The sequence below is a fragment of the Scyliorhinus canicula genome, chromosome 8 (assembly GCF_902713615.1).
Source record: "Scyliorhinus canicula chromosome 8, sScyCan1.1, whole genome shotgun sequence".
Taxonomy (NCBI): domain Eukaryota; kingdom Metazoa; phylum Chordata; class Chondrichthyes; order Carcharhiniformes; family Scyliorhinidae; genus Scyliorhinus; species Scyliorhinus canicula.
The window spans coordinates 177219274-177241343 of NC_052153.1; the positions used below are offsets into that span (position 1 = coordinate 177219274).

At 49.6% G+C, this 22070-nt stretch overlaps 1 protein-coding gene across 4 annotated transcripts in view; it reads left to right on the top strand.

The window, feature by feature from the left end:
* Positions 1–22070, top strand: part of asb5b (ankyrin repeat and SOCS box containing 5b) — a 78363-nt gene that overhangs the window by 51551 nt on the left and 4742 nt on the right. For all 4 annotated transcript variants that reach the window (XM_038805757.1, XM_038805756.1, XM_038805758.1 and 1 more), the window contains exons 4-6: positions 2006–2156; positions 9619–9753; positions 17742–17933. In XM_038805757.1, coding sequence (XP_038661685.1) covers positions 2006–2156; positions 9619–9753; positions 17742–17933 — 478 coding nt within the window. The remainder of the gene's footprint in view (positions 1–2005; positions 2157–9618; positions 9754–17741; positions 17934–22070) is intronic.

The window sequence follows — 22070 nt, forward strand, 5'->3', positions numbered from 1 at the left end:
AAGAGGGAGGACAGTTTTCAGAGTGACCCCCAGCCCTTTAAGAACATACATTGTGCTGGATAACCTGCCTTTTGACCCCGGTTTGATCAAGCAAGTTACTCACAGTACAGTCCCACAATATTCTAATGAGCGTTACTGTCTACACCTCCCGCTGCCTCAGGAAGACAGACAGCATTATCAGTGACCCCTCCCACCCAGGTGTTGCCCTCTTCCAGACCCTTCCATCAGGCAGCAGACGCAGAAGTCTGAAGACCCGCACATCCAGACATAGGAACAGCTTCTTTCCACAGCTACTAGACTCCTCAACACCTCTCCCTCGGACTGATCTGTTCCCTGTAAGAACACTATTCATGACGCCCTATGCTGCTCTTGCTCAAGTATTTGCTTTGTTTAGCCCTTTTTCGGCACTGTAATCAATCACCATTTATCAATGTACTATTTGTCAATGTACCCTGCCGATTATTCTTTTTGTCTGCTATGTATATACCGTGTGCGTTCTCCTGGCCTCAGAAAAATACTTTTCACTGTATTTCAGTACATGTGACAACAAATCAAATCAGTCAATCCATCAATCAATCAATCAATCAGCACCAGGTCAACACTTTGCCCGCTACAGGTAAAGGGAATAGCTCTCCTGCATGCCTCTGAGTTAGGACTGCAGTTAGAATCATAGAATCACTGCAGTGCAGAAGGAGGCCATTCGGCCCATCGAGTCTGCACCAATCCTCTCAAAGAGCATCCTACCCACTCCATCCCCGTAACACCGTAACCCCACCTAACCTGCACATCCCTGGGCAATAAGGGTCAATTTGTGTTGGCCATTTCACCTAACCTGCGCATCTTTGGATTCTGGGAGGAAATTGGAGCACCCGGAGGAAACCCACGCAGAGATGGGGAGAACGTGCAGACTCCACACAGACAGTCACCCAAGGCTGGAATTGGATCCGGGTCCCTCGTGTTGTGAGGCAGCAGTGCTAACCACTGCGCCACCGAGTTCTACCTGATGCCACTATGCTCCAATGGCCCTAGGAGTGGGATCAATCGGCTTGGGAAGCAATTTTGACGGTGGTGGATTTACTTTATGAACACCGCCGGCCAGCCAATTGAAAGATTAGTTGAATGTTATCAGCCGAGTGGGAACACTGATGTTAGGGTGAAAAGCAGATCCGGAAGTCATACTGGCAGCAGGCCCTGTTTGGCCTTTGGCGACTTCCTAAATGGCTGCACGTCGGGCAGGTTCCTGCTGCTGCCAGTCCAATCACAGTGGATGGCAGCTGTGAAGCCTCAATGGAGCCACCGAGAGAGGTTCACATTGCTGAAGATTGCAAGGGACCTCAGGCACACAGGAAATAGGTGAAGAAATATATATAAAAATAATCCACGGGGCCAAGGGCCGGAGCCTGTGGCTCCTTCTTTGGCCCGTGAAGCCTCCCTCCCCCTGGGCAGCCACTGGGATTCTGCTTCCTGTGGCCTTCATAAATGGTGGGAAGTCATCCCACGTCAGCAAAATGGCAGCGGCATGGTATCGTAAGCCTTAATAGGGCCTATACATATCATAGAATTCCTTCAGTTCTAAAGGAGTTCATTCGGCCCATCAGGTTTGCACCGACCCTCCAAAAGGGCACCGCACCCAGGCCCAATGCCCCACCCTATCCCCATAACCCCACCTAATCTTTGGACACTAAGGAGAAATTTAGCATGGCCAATCCACCTAACCTGCACATCTTTCGACATATATAAACTTTCTGCCTGCATTCTTGGGAAGGCAGTCCGCCTGCTTCTGGCCCCACTGTGGGTAAAATGTCGATGTCAAAGTCCCGGGTCAGGAAGCTGACCTGACCCAGTCCTCGTGAATGGCCTCCTTCTGCACTGTCGGGATTCTATGATCCAGGGCCCCGTAAAATTCATCCTAATTGCATTTTATTCAAGCCTCTGCATTCACGCGGTATATCTCCCCGATATGCTCAACTTAGCTAATGTTTTTGTGATGTGTATTTGTTAATAGGTCAATGCCACGACTATTGATGGGGTCACTCCCCTGTTCAATGCCTGTTCCAGTGGCAGCGCGAGTTGTGCAGAGCTCGTGTTGCAGAATGGTGCCAAACTACAAGGGCAGGACTGTTGGGCTTCCTCCGTTCACGAGGCATCAAGCACAGGTGAGCCTTCAATTCACAAGAGCACCTTCTCTTTGCTAAGACAAAAGCAAAATACTGCGGATGCTGGAAATTCAAAACGAAAATCGGAAAGGCTGGGAAAACACTCAGCGGCAAGGCAAACAGAGTTAACGTTTGATCAGCACAGCATTTTCCATTTTCACTTTTTTGTTATTTCTTTATTTACATTTCAAGCTAGGAAGTCAAGGATCCAGCTACATGGGGAGGGGTCAAGTCGAAGATTGCAGAGTTTGGTTATAAGTCCCGTCGGGATAATGGTGTTGAAGGTGGAGCTGTGGTCTATGAACAGCAGTCTCACGTAGGTGTCCTTGTTGTCGAGGTGTTCGAGTGTTGATTGTAGAGCCAGGGAGATAGCATCTGCTCTGGACCGGTTGCGACGATGGGCGAACAGCAATGGATCAAGACCGTCTGGGAGGCTGGCAGTGATCTGACTCATGACTAGCAGCTTGAAGCATTTCATGATAACAGACGTCAGGGCCACCGGTCGGTAATTGTTGAGGCAGGCTACCTTGTTCTTTGGTACTGGTAGTATGGTTTGATCATCCAAAGCCAACTCTGCTGGGCCGGCCATTTGCTTACGTTGTCAGTGTCCCGACGGTCAAAGTAAATCTTCTTTTCCCAGCTCAAGAAAGGCTTCCGAAGAAGAGGACGACAAAGGAAGCACTTCAAAGGCACCCTGAAGGCTTACCTCAAGAAATGTAACATAGACGTCAATGTCTGGGAGGCCCTTGCTTGGAAGAGACCTACTCGGAGGAACCTCCTGATTAAAGGGACACAATTCTTCGAGAACACCTGATGGCAAAAAGGAGCCTGAGAAAGGAATACCAGCGACCTAGTGTCCAACGATCGATCCGACCTCCCGGAAACACCTGCCAAGTGTGCTGTTGAAGATGCATCTCCAGGATCATGCTCATCAGCCACACAAGGACCCACAGGACCCATGACCAGTAAGTTGAAGTTTCTTCGGTGGATAATCATACACGTTAGCGAGTGATCGTCGAAGAAGAAGAACAGGGGCTGGTTTAGCACAGGGCTAAATCGCTGGCTTTTAAAGCAGACCAAGGCAGGCCAGCAGCACGGTTCAATTCCCGTACCAGCCTCCCTGCACTGGCATCGGAATGTGGCAACGAGGGTGTGGTAGTCGGTATTAGGGGTATTACGGTACCCTGGACAATGCTGTAAGACCATTGGTGTAGGAGGTACCTGAGACTGCTATATCATTGGTGAAGCTTGCCTGTTGGTTCCAGTAAGGCGGAGTATAAGAGCCTGTGTCTCCCCAGCAGCTGCATTCTGTACCTGCGCTGCTGGGGGAAACATCGAGTACAATAAAGCCTTCAATTGTCGTCCAATCTCGCTTCTGGAGTCATTGATCGAACATCAATTTATTGTACTAGATTTTAAAGAATGGAGCTCCGAGTCAAGCCAGAGTGTCTGCAACTCTGCCCCCATGCGGCAAACGCAGTGGCAACCTTCAAACACTGGCTGCCGACCTTCAACGGGTACATCAGGACAGCCACAGCTACACCCACGGAGGACCAGAAGATGCAAGTTCTTCACTCGAGGGTGAGCCCAGAGATCTACACCCTCATCGAGGTGTGAACAATTTTGAGGCCGCGATGGCCGTGTTGAAAGGACACCATATTCGCCCAGTGAATCAGGTCTACATCTGCTAGCGATGAGGCGGCAAATCCCTGTGGAATCACTGGAGGAATTCTACCGCGCGCTCCTGGTGTTAGGTAGGAACTGTGACTGCCCACAAGTTTCAGCCAGCGACCACACAGAACGTTTAATCCGGGACGCATTCGTTGCAGGTATGCTGTCCTCCCCAAATCCGCCAGTGGCTGCTAGAAAAAGAGACACTAGGCCTCAAGGAAGCACGGGCCCTTGCTAGCTCCATGGATGTGGCCTCCCGAAACGCCCGCGCATACGTACCCGACCGCACGGCAGCCCCATGGGCAGCGTGGAACCCCCCCTTGGCCGACTCCGTGCATCCCCCATCCCCCCCACAAGCTTGTGCTGCACAACTACCAGGCAACCCCGGGGGGCCCCGCTGCTATTTTTGCGGGCATGCCAAGCACCGGCTCTGCCCGGCCCGCTCCTCCACCTGCAAAGGGTGCGGCAAAAAGGGCCATTTCGTGGCGGTATGCCAGGCCCGGGCGGTCACCCGCGGTCTCCGGGGGCAAACCGGGACCGCCACCCCAACCTTCTCCACGAGCTACCTGCGGCCAGCGGGCGCAACCATCTTCCTTTCCCAGAGCCACGTGCGGACCCCAGGCGCCGCCATCTTGCTCCCCAAGGACCACGTGTGACGGATAGGCGCCGCCATCTTGCACACCCCCAGCCATGTGCGACCAGTCATCTTGGCTGGAGTCTCAGGACCCCGATTCGGATGGCCACACATCGCCCGAAGAAAACTTCCAGCTTTTGCCACGACTTGCCTCTGTGACCCTGGACCAGTCTTGGCCCCGAACACTCTTGACCGCGACGACGACCGTGCTCATCAATGGCCATAAATCATCCTGCCTGCTCGACTCCAGGAGCACAGAGAGCTTCATTCACCCCAACCTGGTAAGGCGCTGTTCTCTTCCCATCCACCCAATTAATCAAAGAATCTCCCTAGCCTCTGGGTCTCACTCTGTAGAGATCAAAGGGTTCTGTGTAGTGAACCTCATAGTCCTGGGAAGGGAATTTAAAATCTTTCGCCTCTACATCCTCCCTCACCTCTGCACTGCCACGCTCCTAGGGTTAGATTTCCAATGTAACCTCCAAAGTTTAACTTTTAAATTCGGCAGCCCTATACCCCCCTCACTGTCTGTAGCCTCGTGACCCTCAAGGTCAAGCCGCCTTCCCTTTTTGCGAACCTCACCTCGGATTGCAAACCCGTCGCCACCAGGAACAGACGGTACAGTGCCCAGGACAGGACCTTCATTAGGTCGGAAGTACAGCGGTTACTGAAGGAAGGCATTATCATACATACAGTCCCTGGAGAGCTCAAGTAGTGGTTGTAAAGACCGGGGAGAAGCATAGTATGGTCATCGATTATAGTCAGACCATCAACAGGTATACGCAGCTCGACGCGTACCCTCTCCCCCACATATCTGATTTGGTCAATCAGATTGCACAATACAAGGTCTTTCCCACAATGGATCTGAAATCTGCCTACCATCAGCTCCCCATCCGCCCGAGCAACCGCAAATACACTGCATTCGAAGCAGATGGGCGGCTCTACCACTTCCTAAGGGTTCCCTTCGGTGTCACAAATGGAGTCTCGGTCTTCCAACGTGAGATGGACCGAATGGTTGACCGATACGGCTTGCGGGCCACGTTTCCATATCTCGATAACGTCATCATCTGCGGCCACGACCAGCAGGACCACGACATCAACCTCCGAAAATTCCTTCATACCAGAAAAATCCTTAATCTAACCTACAACAAGGACAAATGCGTGTTCGGCACCGACCGTCTAGCCATCCTCGGCTACGTAGTGCACGATGGAGTTATAGGTCCAGATCCCGAACGCATGCGCCCCCTCATTGAATTTCCCCTCCCACTCTGTTCCAAGTCCCTGAAACGCTGCCTGGGATTTTTTTTCATATTATGCCCAGTGGGTCCCTAACTATGCGGACGAGGCCCGCCCACTAATCCAGTCCACGGTTTGTCCCCTGTCGGCAGAGGCCCGCCAGGCCTTCAGCCACATCAAAGCGGACATTGCAAAGGCCACGATGCATGCAATTGATAAATCCCTTCCTTTCCAAGTCGAGAGCGACGCGTCCAACGTAGCTCTGGCGGCCACCCTTAACCAAGCGGGCAGACCCATGGCCTTCTTCTCACGCACCCTCCATGCTTCAGAAATCCGCCATTCCTCAGTTGAAATGGAGGACCAGGCCATAGCAGAAGCTGTGCGGCATTGGAGGCATTACCTGGCCGGCAGGAGATTCACTCTCCTCACTGACCAACGGTCGGTTGCTTTCATGTTCGATGATGCACAGCGGGGCAAGATAAAGAACGATAAGATCTTATGGTGGAGAATGGAGCTCTCCACCTACAACTTTGAGATCTTGTATCGTCCTGGGAAGCTAAACACGCCTCCTGATGCCCTATCCTGCGGCACATGTGCCAACGCACAAGTGGACCGACTCCGGGCCCTCCACTCGACCTCTGCCACCCGGGGGTCACTCGATTCTTCTATTTCATCAAGACCCGCAACCTGCCCTACTCCATCGAGGAGGTCAGGACCGCCACCAGGAACTGCCAAATCTGCGCGGAGTGCAAGCCGCACTTCTACAGGCCAGAGAAAACGCACCTGATAAAGGCTTCCCGTCCCTTTGAACACCTCAGTATGGACTTCAAAGGGCCCCTCCCCTCCACCGACCGCAACACGTATTTCCTGAATGTGATTGACGAGTTCCCATTCGCCATCCCCTGTCCCGACATTACCACAGCCACCATCATAAAAGCCCTCCACAGTATCTTTACACTGTTCGGTTTCCCCGCCTACATACACAGCGATAGAGGGTCCTCCTTTATGAGCGACGAACTGCGTCAATTCCTGCTCAGCAAGGCCATTGCCTCAAGCAGGATGACCAGTTACAACCCCCGGGGAAACGGACAGATAGAGAGGGAGAACGGAACAGCCTGGAAGACCGTCCTACTGGCCCTACGGTCCAGGAATCTCCCAGTCTCCCGCTGGTAGTAGGTCCTTCATGATGCTCTCCACTCTATCCGATCTCTGCTGTGTACCGTGACCAACCAAACACCTCACGAACATCTCCTTGTCTTCTCTAGAAAGTCCTCCTCCGGGACCTCGCTCCCAACCTGGCTGGCAGCTCCTGGACCCATCCTGCTCTGCAAATAATGTGCGGGCACACGAGTCTTGGTCGAGAGGGTCCACCTCCTTCACGCTAACCCTCAATACGTCTATGTGGCGTATCCCGACGGCCATCAGGATACGGTCTCCCTTCGGGTCCTGGCGCCCACTGGATCCCCACCCACACCCCCACCACCACCCCCCTCCCTCCCACTGACGCACCCCACAGCCGCCCCCTTCCCAGGTGGATCGGTCCTCCCACCGGTCCCATCCAGGGATGATGAAGCTGCCGAAGAAGCCAAAGCCATGCACCCGGTGTCACGGATGCCCGAGCCGGCGCCTGCATCACCGCCGAAGCTATGACGATCGCAGAGGACGACCAGGGCCCCCGATCGACTAATTGCTTCATTCTGACTTAAATAAATACTGTAAATAGTTGCGACATGTAACGAGGCAAAACACTGTGCTAATGTATACCGGGTACCACCATAACCTCAACCTCTACCACTGTATAACGCGAGACCACCACCCCGCCGGACTTGTTTTTTTAACAAGGGTTGAATGTGGTAGTCGGTATTAGGGGTAATACGGTACCCTGGACAATGCTGTAAGACCATTGGTGTGGGAGGTACCTGAGACTGCTATATCATTGGTGAAGCCTGCTTGCTGGTTCCACCCAGTAAGGTGGAGTATAAGAGCCTGTGTCTCCCCAGCAGCTGCATTCTGTACCTGCGCTGCTGGGGGAAACATCTAGTACAATAAAGCCTTCAATTGTCCAATCTCGCTTCTGGAGTCATTGATCGAGCATCAGAGGGGTTTTTCACAGTAACTTCGTTTGAAGTCTGTTTGTGACAATAAGCGATTTTCATTTCATTTTCAGTTAGTGACATGGTTAATGTTGTATTATCAGTCATGTAGCTCAGGTATATTCTGATTCTGTCCATTACAAATATGAATACAAATAACTGCCTTTGTTTCTTTAGACTTTGTTTTTAAAAGTGTGGCACACAAACCATGTTCGTTGATATGTGACAGATGGCTGTGTAATTAAGAAAATAAGAAAGAGGAGCAGGAATAGGCCTTATGTCCTGCCCAGCCTGCTCCACCATTTAATACAATCATTACTGATCTTGGGCTTCAAATCCACTTTCCATGCACCTTGCATATCCCTTGATTCCCCGATAGACCAAAAATCTTCCTCTCTTAACCTTAAATGTATTCAGTGGTCCTTCTGGGGTATTCCGAATTGCAAAGATTCGCAACCCTTTGAGTAAAGACATCTCTGCTCATCTCAGTCCTAATCCTGAAACTATGGCCCCTTGTTCTAGATTCATCATCAGGGGAATCAGTTTCTACCCTGTCAAGCCCTTTAAAATCCTGAATGTCTCAATGAGATGAGATCACCACTCATTCTTCTAACTCCAAAGGATAGAGACCCGACCTCTCATCACTGGAGAATCCTCTCATCCTCTGGGCCAATCTGGGGAACCTTTACTGTACTTTCAACAATGCAAGTATACACTTCTTTAAACATGGAGATCAAAACTGCATGCAGTTTTCTAGTCACTGTCTTACCAAAGCCCCATACAATTGTAGACCATAAGACCATAAAACAGGAGCAGAATTAGGCCACTCGGCCCATCGAGTATGCTCCGCCATTCAATCATGGCTGATATTTTTCTCATCCCCATTCTCCTGCATTCTCCCCATAAGCCCTGATTGCCTTATTAATCAAGAACCTATCTATCTCTGTCTTAAAGACACTCAGTGATTTGGCCTCCTTTCTGTGGCAGAGTTCCACAGATTCACCATCCTCTGGCTGAAGAAATTCCTCCTTATCTCTGTTTTAAAGGATCGTCCCTTTAGTCTGAGATGGTGTCCTCTGGTTCTAGTTTTTCCGACAAGTGGAAACAGCCTCTCCACATTCGCTCTATCCAGGCCTCGCAGTATCCTGTAAGTTTCAATAAGATCCCCCCTCATCTTACCAAACCCCAACGAGTACAGACCCAGAGGCCTCAACCGCTCCTCATACGACAAGCTGTTCATTCCAGGGATCATTCTTGTGAACCTCCTCTGGACCCTTTCCAAGGCCAGCACATCCATCCTTAGATACGGGGCCCAAAACTGTTCTCGAATCTCAAATGGGATCTGACCAGAGCCTTATACAGCCTCAGAAATACATCCTTGGTCTTGTATTCTAGCCCTCTTGACATGAATGCAAACATTGCATTTGCCTTCCTAACTGCCAACTGAACCTGCAAATTAACGTTAAGAGAATTGTAAATAAGGGCTCCCAAGTCGCTTTGTGCTTCTGATTTCCCCATTTAGAAAATAGTCTATGCCTAAATTCCTCCTTCCAAAGTGCATAATCTCACACTTTTCAACATTGCATTTAATCTGCCACTTCACATTCTAAAGTCGGTCTGACCACAGTTCAGTGTGACCAGAAGTTAGTGTGACTCATGTCGGTAATGCACCTGATGTACTGAACTTTGGAAAGTTCAAACACAACTTTGGATAAGGTGTTCCTGACCTATGGCAATGGAAGCAATTAATAATTGCTGCTTGTACATCATAAAAATGAACATTATATATTGCTGTCTCAGTAAATTGCTAAATCTCTGACATTGTGACTAGGTCGCAGCGAATGTTTGCAAGTGTTGATCTCCTGGGGTGTGGACATTGACCTGGACAGTGCTCATCAGGGAACGCCTCTTTATGTAGCTTGTGTCCATCAGCAGTTTTTTTGCATTAAGAAGCTTCTCCATGCAGGTGAGACCTTTTATAGTTACCATGGTAGTTTGGATTTAATTGACACACATTTATTATTCAGGGCTTTTATGTCCCTATTGATAATAGTGATGGCTGAATTGACTTACTGAAGAGCACCTTCTGTGGTGTTCTTTGTGATTCTTGTTCTCAGGATGGATGTTGTAGTGTTCACAAAAACCACAGAAGCTAAGTTCATGAACAGAGCTAACATTTATTTACACTACTTATTAAAGCTCGACCACTTACTTCCACAGTAAACAATAATCTAGGAATCTACAATCTACATTCCACCAACACTGGTCTCTGCACGCGATCTATAACTGTACTCTACACTCTCTAGACCTCTCCTCTCCACTCTCTCCAGCCCTCTCCCAGAAGCCTGTGAGTCAGTGCTTTATATAGTTCTACCTCCAGCTCCATCTAGTGGTTAATTATGATATGACATTAACCCTTTGTATTCTGAGCATTTCACTTAATGTCACACCTTCCAAAGGGCCATTCAGTTCTTCAGCTCTTGGCGCAATTGCCCCAGTAATATGTGGGGCTTTAAGGTGGTGATGCAGTGGTATTTTCATTCAACTAGTAATCCGGAGACGCAGGGTAATGCTCCAAGGATGCTGAAATTTGAATTCAGTTCGAAAAAAACAAATCTGGAATGTTTGTTGTAAAAACCCGAAGATAAAAGAAAATTACTGTGGATGCTGGAATCTGAAACAAAGAGGCTGATAAAGGGTCACCCAGACTCAAAATATTAGCTCTGTTTTCTCACCACAGATGCTGTCAGACCTGCTGAGATGGTCCAGCATTTTCTGTTCTTATGTCGTAAAAATACATCTAGTTCCTTCATGTCCTTCAGGGAATAAAATCTGCCGTCCTTACTTGGTCTGGCCTGCATTTGGCTCCAGGTCCACAGCAATATGGTTGACTCTTAAAGTGTCCTCTGAAATAGCCGAACAAGCTGCTCAGTTTTCAAGGGATATCAGGGATGGGCAATAAATGCTGGCTCAGGTGTAGACATCCACATCCCATGAATTATTATTATTTTTTAAAATTAAGATTAAATGGCACTGCTATAACAAGGGGTTACAAATAATTAGCTATTTGTAATTTTGGTGTATGGTCTATTCTTCCAACACATGAAATGATACAGTAACTGATCTGTGCTCACATTTATATCCCACATCAGCTTCCTCCTACCATTTTCTTATCAAACAATTTTATTGAGGTATTTTTCGGCATTGTAAACAGTTACAGATAACAACAATAAAAAACAAAAAAGGCAAAAATGTGCAAACATCAACGTCAAATCAATACTTCAATCGAACCATACTGCACAAGTCCTCTCCCATCGACACTACCCGCCTATTTATCCCTCCTACTCTACTCTAATCTCTCCCCCCCCCCCCCCCCCCCCCGCTGACGTTCACTCTCCCACGAAGAAGTCGATGAATGGTTGCCACCTTCGGTCGAACCCCAGTACAGATTCCCTCAAGGCGAACTTAATTTTTTCCATACCCAGAAAACTTGACATGTCCGAAAGCCATAGCTCGGTCATCGGGGGTTTCGAGTCCCTCCATGCCAGCAGTATTCACGGCCGGGCTATTAGGGAAGCAAAGGCCAGAACATCAGCCTCTTTCTCGCCCTGGACTCCCGGGTCTTCCGTAACCCCAAAAATTGCCACCCCTGGATTAATCACCACCCTTGTTTTTAGCACCCGGGACTTGATCCCCGCAAACCCCTCCCAGTACCCCCTAAGCTTAGGACATGCCCAAAACATGTGAACGTGGTTTGCTGGTCCTCCCCCGCATCTAGCGCACTTATCCTCTACCCCAAAGAATTTGCTCATCCGAGCTACCGTCATGTGGGCCCGGTGAACGACCTTAAATTGAATCAGGCCGAGCCTGGCACATGTTGCGGTTGAGTTTACCCTACTCAGGGCTTCTGCCCACAGCCCGTCCTCCATCCCCCCGCCAAGCTCCTCCACCCATTTGAGTTTCAGTTCCTCCGTCTGGGACTCTTCCCCCTTCATGAGCACCTTTTAAATATCTGAGACTCTACCCTCTCCTCCTTCTCCTCTAGAGACTATTCTGTCTTGGATCCCTATTGGCGGGAGGCGTGGGAAGGATGGGACCTGTCTGCGGACAAAGTCCCGCATCTGTAAGTACCTGAAGTCATTTCCCCTTACCAGACCAAATTTCTCCTCCAAGCCCCTCAAACCCGCAAAGTTCCCCTCCAGGAACATATCGCCCACCCTCCCCACCCACGCCCGCCGCCATGTTCGAAACCCCCCATCCATGTTCCCAGGGGCAAATTGATGGTTATCACATATTGGAGCCCAGACAGATGCACCCACCTCCCCTACATGCCCCATATCCGCAGGGCCGCCCCCACTACCGGGCTGGTGGAGTACCTGGCCGGCGACAGCGGTAGGGGAGCCGTGACCAGGGCTGCCAAACTGGTGCCCCTGCACGAAGCCGCCTCCACCCGCTCCCGGATAGACCCCGTACCCACCATCCACTTCCTTATCATGGCTATGTTAGCCGCCCAGTAGTAGTTGATCAGACTCGGCAATGCCAGCCCTCCCTCGCTGCGGCTCCTCTCAAGCGTCGCCTTCTTCACCCGCGGGGATTTTCCCGCCCAGACAAAGCTCATGATGGTTTTTCCAGTCCTTTTGAAGAAGGACTGTGGGATAAAGATCGGGAGGCACTGGAAGATGAACAGGAATCTAGGGAGGATTGTCATCTTTACAGTCTGTACCCTCCCCACCAGTGACAGCGGGAGTGCATCCCATCTCCGAACTCCCTCTTCATTTGTTCCACCACCCTGGTCAAATTTAACTTGTGCAACCTGCCCCAGTCTCGTGCCACCTGTATCCCCAAGTACCGGAAACTTTCCTCAACCAGCCTAAATGGCAGCTCCTTCAGTCTATTCTCCTGGCCCCTTGCCTGCACCACAAACATCTCACTCGTGGCCATATTTAATTTGTACCCTGAAAACCGGCCGAACTTCCTCAGTGTTTCCAGTATATTTTCCATCCCAGCCAGTGGGTCCGACACGTACAGGAGCAGATCGTCCACATAGAGAGAGACCCTATGTTCCACCCGCCCCTGGTCATTCCCTTCCATCCCTTTGCAGCTCTCAGCGCAATCGCCAACGGCTCTATGGCCAGCGCAAACAGCAACGGGGAGAGTGGGCATCCCTGTCTGGTTCCGCGGTATACCCTGTTCGTCCGAACACAAGCTTTTGGGACCTGGTACAGTAGTCTGACCCAATTCACCAGTCCCGCCCCGAACACAAACCGTCCGAGCACCTCCCATAGATAGCCCCACTCCACCCGATCGAAGGCCTTCTCAGCGTCCATTGCCACCACTACCTCCACCTGCTTGCCCGTCGGGGGCATCATGATCACAATAAGCAATCTTCTCAAGTTAGCTGTCAGCTGCCTGCCTTTCACAAACCCTGTCTGATCGTCCCCAATCACCTCCGGTATGCAGTCCTCAATTCTAATTGCCAGGACCTTTGCCAGGAGCTTGGCATCCACATTGATCAGGGAGATTGGCCTGTATGACCCGCAGGATTTCGGGTCCTTGTCCTGCTTCAGTATCAGCGAGATGGTGGCTTGCGACATCGGCGGCGGCAGGGTCCCTCTGTCCCTTGCCTCATTAAATACCCTAGTCAAGACCGGTCCCACTAACTCCGAGAACTTCTTGTAAAACTCTACTGGGTATCCATCCGGCCCTGGGGCTTTCCCCGACTGCATGGACTTTAGGCCCCTCAATACCTCTTCCATTCTAATCGGGGCCCCCAGCCCGTCCACTAGTCCCCCGCCTACTTTTGGGAATGTTAGCCCGTCCAGGAACCTTTTCATCTCCTCTGGCTCTTCCGGGGGTTCTGAAGTATACAGCCTACTATAGAAGTCCCGGAATACCTTATTCAGTCCTGCCGGGTCCTCCACTCTGCTCCCCTCCCCATCAACCACTCTACTTATTTCCCTGGCCGCCTCCCTCTTCCTGAGTTGCTGTGCTAGCAATCTGCTGGCCTTCTCCCCATGCTCATACACCACTCCCATCGCCTTCCTAAGTTGTTCCACGGCCCTACTTGTGGATAGCACCCCCAGTTCCGCCTGTAATTTCCGTCTCTCCCTGAGTAGGTCCTCGCCCGGGGACCCCGCATGCTCCTCATCTATCCAATACATTTCCCTAACCAATCTGTCCATTTCTGCTCTGTCCGCCCTGACCCTGTGAGCCCGAATGAAGATCAGCACCCCCCTCAGTACTGCCTTCAGCGCCTCCCACAGGGTCGCTGCTGAAAAACTCCCCTGTATCGTTCACCTGCAAGTAGTTTTGCATACACTTCCGAAGTCTCTCACATATCCCCTCCTCCGACAACACCTACGTCTAACCTCCATTGCGGGCGTTGGTAATTCGCCCCCCTGACCTGCAGGTCCACCCAATGTGGGGCATGGTCCGAGATAGTGATTGCCGAATATTCCGTATTCTTTACCTCCCCTACAGAGTCCCTGCTCAAGATAAAGAAATCAATCCTAGAATATACTTTATGAACATGTGAGTAAAACGAGTAGCCCCTTCCTGTCGGCTGTCTATCTCTCCAGGGGTCCACTGCCCCCATTTGCTCCATAAACCCTTTCAGCTCCCTTGCCATTGCTGGGAGTCTACCCGTTCTGGGACACGACCGATCCAGACCCGGGTCCAGGACCATATTAAAGTCCCCCCCCCCATTATCAATCTACTTGAGTCCAGGTCCAGGATCTTCCCCAGAACTCTTTTGATAAAGTCCACGTCGTCTCAGTTCAGAGCATATATGTTCACCAGCGCCACTCTTCTCCCCTCCAGTTTGCCCCTTACCATCAGGAATCTTCCCCCCCTGTCTGCGGCTACGCCTTCCGCCTCAAATTTATCCTGCTTATTGATCATAATTGCTACCCCCCTGGACTTAGAATCCAAGTCCGAGTGGAAGACCTGGCTAATCCAGCCCTTCCTTAGCCTAGTCTGGTCAGACACTTTTAGATGTGTCTCCTGCAACGTAATTACGTCCGCCTTCAGAGCCCGCAAATGCACGAACACACGTGCCCTTTTAACTGGCCCATTTAGTCCCCTGACATTCCAGGTGATCAGCCTGGTTGGGGGGCACAACCCACCCACGCCGGTCAGCCATAACTTTTCTCGGGCCCGCCCCCGGCCCATGCGCCGTGCCACTCTTGGCCCACCTCTTGGCCGCCTCCACCCCCGACCTCCTTTCCATTACCTACTTCAGATCCCTCCCACGTCAGCAGAATAACACCCCCCCCTCCCCCCCACTAGCAACATCCCTCCTACCATTTTCATCTAATCCAATCTTTTCTCTTTCATCTGCTTATCTAGCTGCCCATTAAATGTATCTATGCTATTCTACGCAACTACGCCTTGTGGTAAATAAGACAGAGGCAGGACTTGGAGCAAAATCTGCTTACCTCCCATATCTGGTTACCTCCCAGACCAGGGCCACTTGAAGGAATATCTGGGGACAAGATTCAGTCATGGTCCCAACATCACACTGCTCCCTCCCCCAACACTGCCCCCCCCGCCCCCCCCCCCCCCCCCTCCCCCCCTCACCCCGTTCAGGGAGTGAATTCCAGCAGAAGGGCCCAGCGATACCTCCTTTAATGCCCCTCCCCTAGTCATCAGGATCAAAGAGCCACAGCTTGTGGACCTTCTGTGGTGGGTTCCCTCACTCCCCTCAACCCCACCCTCCACCCCGTCAACAAGGACGGCCTTCAGTTTTCAGAGAGAGCCTCCACTTTGAGGCAGCCTCATTGTCCTCTACCTTCCTGAGCAGTGCCACCTTCACCAGTTCAACTGGGCCTCTCTGCCTCAGAGGCCCACCTGCCACCCTTAATTGACTGCACCCTATCAGATTGCAGAACCATGTGACCAGCAGATACCATCAGGGGTCCCGAGGGTTGAAACGTTTCGCAGCTGTTGAGATTCTGCCCAGGAAGTGCAAACATTCACTTTGTAATGTTTCTCCTGTGGAAATCGAATGATGAAAATGTACAAAAACAAAGATCTTCCTGTTGCCAGAGTCTTTGATGTGCCGAATATGATATTTAAAGGCTCAGATCCCCTTTTAAAACCCATTTGATCACAGCCAGGCGATAGTTCGTAGTTTCCCTGGATTCAGCAGGGGAAATGGATCAGCCACAGTTCCCATTCCTGATCACTATCTGTGATTCTAGCTGGAAAGTCAGATTCAGATCAGGCTCAGGTGTTGTGCTTAGGCATCCCCTCTTGGTTGAATTATCATATGGGGAATGATGCCCGTGGAAACTCCAGTTATATGCATGAGCAGGGTTCCTGGTGCACTTCAGCAAAGCAGGGGCAGTTCTTAGGGAAAGCCGAGCCAATATCAGTGACAGGGAAGTGCCCCGGTGATCAGAGCAGCTTAATCTATTTAGCATGGGCTGCAGCAAGTCAGAAAGTGAAATTCCCACTACAGACACCTGAGTACAAGTTCTAGGATGATCCTTCATTGTAATACTGAGGGAATGCTGCGTTGTCAGAGGTACAATCATTTGATTGAGATTTTAAATTGAGGTCCCGCTTGCCCTTGCAGATGGCTGTATGAGAACCTATCAAAGTAGTTGAAGAAAAGCAATGGTGCACTGGTGCACAGCTCAGTGTTTATTACTCAACCAACATCAGTGAAACAGATGATCTGCCATTATTGTTGTAATATGCCTTTAAGGGATGGCAGCATGTGTCGGAGCGTTTTCAAGATCTGTGTATTGAGTCAGCTTTCACGTGGGGTTTTTCCCTGTGGCTCAACTCAGTACAGAGGGCAGTGGACACATCAATAATCTGGATAAGACGGTTTTATTTTCTCAAGCTTGAGTTCGTGTACACGAGAGATGAGATCTGGATGCTTGCCAAGATCTATCTACTAAACACTGATAAAAATACATCAATTATACAATTTCCAAAAATATAGCCCACCCCAGTTGGACTTGATCCAATCCCTGAAGCTGTCATGTTTAGACTTTATCCAATAAAATTGCGATCAACCCATCATTGAGCCTCATCCTGTTAGCTGTGTATACAAAAGGCTTGACGTCAATCCTAATAATCCTAAATTGTTTTCCCCCATCTTAGCATCCTGCTCATCCTGTTCATGAGGAACAGGATGGTAAAACTGGCAACTTCTTTACTCCATGGATTGTTTCAGAGGGACAGGATATCAGAAGTGACTTCTTTTCGCTTCCAGAGGATATCGGGAGCCACTGATAAAAACTTGCTTACTATGTAATATGCTGATCACACATCTCCTGTGTCTCAAAACATGGGCAAGTTAGCTAGCCTAAATCCCATCATGCATTGCGGCCACTGCTATGTCCTAAAATACAGGTTTAATGGTTAATAATGATTACCCAGTACACTTTCTATAATTAATATCAATCCTTAATAATATAATTTGTGTAAAACTACTCTAGTGGCATCCTAGCTATTCAGTTTAAGAGGTCTCATCGCTGGACCCCCCCCCCCCCCCCCCCCCCCCCCCTTCAGCATAGTATCATTTTAAGGGAAGTCTGTCATGTAATCCAGCCTTAGTTTCATTTCGGCCTGGAGCAGGACACAGCACACAGCTCCGCAGCTCTGATGTCTTCAAGCTTTTTGCCCTTGTTCACATGTGCCTAGAATTAATAAATGAACCAGCAACCTCTTTACACAATCCCTTATGCGTGATGGGTGACTTTGTATCATTAAAGCACACACTACAATGATCACATTGCTATGTTTGTGAGCTTGCTGTGAGCAGATTGGCTGCCCCCTTTCCTACTTTATGACAATGGCTACACTTCAAAAGTACCTCATTGGCTATGAAGCACCTTGGGATGTCCTGAAGTTTTGAGAAAGTGCTAATAGATACAAATGTTGTTTTTCTTTACCGTGCTCAATTGTTGGGTCATGTGTTGCTTTTTATTCCAACTGCAGGAGCCAATGTCCAGAAAGGCAAACATCTGGAGACCCCATTACACGCTGCTGCCCGACAATCCAATCCAGATATTGTTAAGATGCTTCTCGACTTTGGAGCAGACATTAGTGCCAGAAATGCAGAGGCTGAGAGGCCTATCGATGTCGCTGTCTCCAGTGGTCCAGTGGATAGGTTGCTTCTGCATTATGAAGGTAAAGTGCTTATATATTTTTTTTAAAATCAGGGATATGGGCTTCGATGGCTAGGCCAGCATTTATTGCCCATCCCTAACTGCACATGACAAGATGGTGGTGAGCTGCCTTCTTGAACTGCTGCAGTCCATGTGGTGTAAGTACACCCACAGTGCTGCTATTACATTTGCAAATGGAAAGTTAGATGGGAAAAGAGAGGGTGTTTATGCAGGTGATATTTTGTAAAATGATCGGACTTCAGTTCCACTTCTAGGGGGCTAGGTTGACGCAGGAGTGGTTCCTGCAGCTCCAGCCAGCGTCGGAAGGCTGGTGTGAGTTTGCGCATGCGCGGAACAGGCGGCGTATTTCCGCGAACGCGCAATATGGCGGAGCCCGACAGGGGCCCAGCGCGGAGGAAAGAATGCCCCCATGGAAACAGCCTGCCCGGCGATTGGTAGGCCCCGATCACGGGCCAGGCCACCGTGGGGGGCCCCGTGGATCCACCCCCCCTTCCAGGACGGCCCCAGCACACTTACCTGCCAGGGTCCGGCGTGTGTGAGGTGAGTAATTCATGCCGGCGGGACTGGGCAAAACCTGTCGGCCACTCGGCCCATCGGGGCCTGGAGAATTGCCAGGGGGGCCACTGTCAACAGCCCCCGACCGGCGTGACAGGAATCCCGTCGGCGTTCGAAAAACGGCGCTGGAGAATAGGTAAGCCAGCGGCAGGGCGGGATTCACGACTCCCCCCGGGGATTCTCCGACCCAGCGCAGGGCCGGAGAATCCTGGCCAAGAACTAGGAGGAGGAGTAGGCCATCTAGCCTTTCGAGCCTGCTCCGCCATTCAGTGAGATCATGGCTGATCTTTTGTGGACTCAGCTCCACTTTCCCGCCCGAACACCATAACCGTTAATCCCTTTAAAAATGAAAAATGAAATGAAATGAAAATCACTTATTGTCACAAGTAGGCTTCAATGAAGTTACTGTGAAAAGCCGCTAGTCGCCACATTCCGGCGCCTGTCCGGGAAGGCTGGTACGGGAATCGAATCGTGCTGCTGGCCTGCTTGATCTGCTTTAAAAGCCAGCGATTTAGCCCAGTGAGCTAACCATCTTTACCTTGAAGATATTAGTTTGCAACTTGGTGTGAGGAGCTAAAGTTCACGGCCAGGATCCTCCGCTCCGGGTTCGCTCCCTCTCCCGCTGCCAGCAAGGACGGAGAATCTGGCACTCAGCCAAAATTCCATCACCTGCAGCGGGAACGCAAAGTCCCGCCAGCGAGAATGAACGAAGAATCCCGCCCCACATGTTAGGCATGCGGTTACTGCAGTGATCAGGTTTCTGTAAATGACCATTCCACAACACACAACAACTTGTATTTAGAGGAACATAGGAACAGGGATTGTCTATTTGTCCCCTTGAACCGACCCTGCCAATCAGTGAGGTCGGGCCTGAACCGCGACCATACACCCACATTTATACCTTAATACATTTGGTTAATAAAAATCAATCACCGATTTAAAATTAACAATTGATCTAGCTTTTATATAATGCTTTTAACCTAGTTGAACATCACATGGGGCTTCAAAAAAGAGTATTACCAAGCAAAATTTGATACTGAAGACTTGTACGTTTAAGACAGATGATCAAAAATCTTTGTCAAACGTTTGGGTTTTAAGAAGAATCTTAAATGAGAAGAGAGAGATAGAGACAGGCAGAGAAACTTAGGGAGAGAATTTATTGGCAGCATGGTGGCACAGTGGTTAGCACTGATGCCTCACAGCGCTGGGGACCCGGGTTCAATTCCGGCCTTGGGTGGGCGGTGTGGAGTTTGCACCTTCTCCTCATGTCTGCCTGGGTTTCCTCCGGGTGCTCTGGTTTCCTCCCACAGTCCAAAGATGTGTGGATTGGGTGGACTGGTCATGCTAAAATTGTCCCTTAGTGTCCAAAGATGTACAGGTTTGGTTATAAGAACATAAGAACTAGGAGCAGGAGTAGGCCATCTGGCCCCTCGAGCCTGCTCCGCCATTCAATTAGATCATGGCTGATCTTTTGTGGACTCAGCTCCACTTTCCGGCCCGAACACCATAACCCTTAATCCCTTTATTCTTCAAAAAACTATCTATCTTTACCTTAAAAACATGTAATGAAGGAGCCTCAACTGCTTCAATGGGCAAGGAATTCCATAGATTCACAACCCTTTGGGTGAAGAAGTTCCTCCTAAACTCAGTTCTAAATCTACATCCCCTTATTTAGAGGCTATGCCCCCTAGTTCTGCTGTCACCCGCCAGTGGAAACAACCTGCCCGCATCTATCCTATCTATTCCCTTCATAATTTTAAATGTTTCTATAAGATCCCCCCTCATCCTTCTAAATTCCAACGAGTACAGTCCCAGTCTACTCAACCTCTCCTCATAATCCAACCCCTTCAGCTCTGGGATTAACCTAGTGAATCTCCTCTGCACACCCTCCAGTGCCAGTACGTCCTTTCTCAAGTAAGGAGACCAAAACTGAACACAATACTCCAGGTGTGGCCGCACTAACACCTTATACAATTGCAACATAACCTCCCTAGTCTTAAACTCCATCCCTCTAGCAATGAAGGACAAAATTCCATTTGCCTTCTTAATCACCTGTTGCACTTGTAAACCAACCTTCTGTGACTCATGCACTAGCACACCCAAGTCTCTCTGAACAGCGGCATGCTTTAATATTTTATCGTTTAAATAATAATCCCGTTTGCTGTTATTCCTACCAAAATGGATAACCTCACATTTGTCAACATTGTATTCCATCTGCCAGACCCGAGCCCATTCACTTAACCTATCCAAATCCCTCTGCAGACTTCCAGTATCCTCTGCACTTTTCGCTTTACCACTCATCTTAGTGTCATCTGCAAACTTGGACACATTGCCCTTGGTCCCCAACTCCAAATCATCAATGTAAATTGTGAACAATTGTGGGCCCAACACGGATCCCTGAGGGACACCACTAGCTACTGATTGCCAACCAGAGAAACACCCATTTATCCCAACTCTTTGCTTTCTATTAATTAACCAATCCTCTATCCATGCTACTACTTTACCCTTAATGTCATGCATCTTTATCTTATGCAGCAACCTTTTGTGTGGCACCTTGTCAAAGGCTTTCTGAAAATCCAGATATACCACATCCATCGGCTCCCCGTTATCTACTGCACTGGTAATGTCCTCAAAAAATTCCACTAAATTAGTTAGGCATGACCTGCCTTTAACGAACCCATGCTGCGTCTGCCCAATGGGACAATTTCTATCCAGATGCCTCGCAATTTCTTCCTTGATGATAGATTCCAGCATCTTCCCTATTACCGAAGTTAAACTCACTGGCCTATAATTTCCTGCTTTCTGCCTACCTCCTTTTTTAAACAGTGGCGTCACGTTTGCTAATTTCCAATCCACCGGGACCACCCCAGAGTCTAATGAATTTCGGTAAATTATCACTAGTGCATCTGCAATTTCCCTAGCCATCTCTTTTAGCACTCTGGGATGCATTCCATCAGGGCCAGGAGACTTGTCTACCTTTAGCCCCATTAGCTTGCCCATCACTCCCTCCTTAGTGATAACAATCCTCTCAAGGTCCTCACCTGTCATAGCCTCATTTCTATCAGTCGCTGGCATGTTATTTGTGTCTTCCACTGTGAAGACCGACCCAAAAAACCTGTTCAGTTCCTCAGCCATTTCCTCATTTCCCATTATTAAAACTCCCTTCTCATCCTCTAAAGGACCAATATTTACCTTAGCCACTCTTTTTTGTCTTATATATTTGTAAAAACTTTTACTGTCTGTTTTTATATTCTGAGCAAGTTTACTCTCATACTCTATCTTACTCTTCTTTATAGCTTTTTTAGTAGCTTTCTGTTGCCCCCTAAAGATTTCCCAGTCCTCTAATCTCCCAGCACTCTTTGCCACTTTATGAGGATAGGGTGGGTTGGACAAGGACTGGACATGGGTAGGGTGCTCGATCAGAGGGTCAGTGCAGACCCGACGGGCCGAATGGTCTCCTCCTGCACTGTAAGGATTCTTGGAATTCCAGAGTTCATGGTCCAGACAACTGAAGGCATATCCATTAATGGTGGAGCGATGACTGTCGGGGAGGCACATTTTACAGTCCCATGGATTTCTGAGT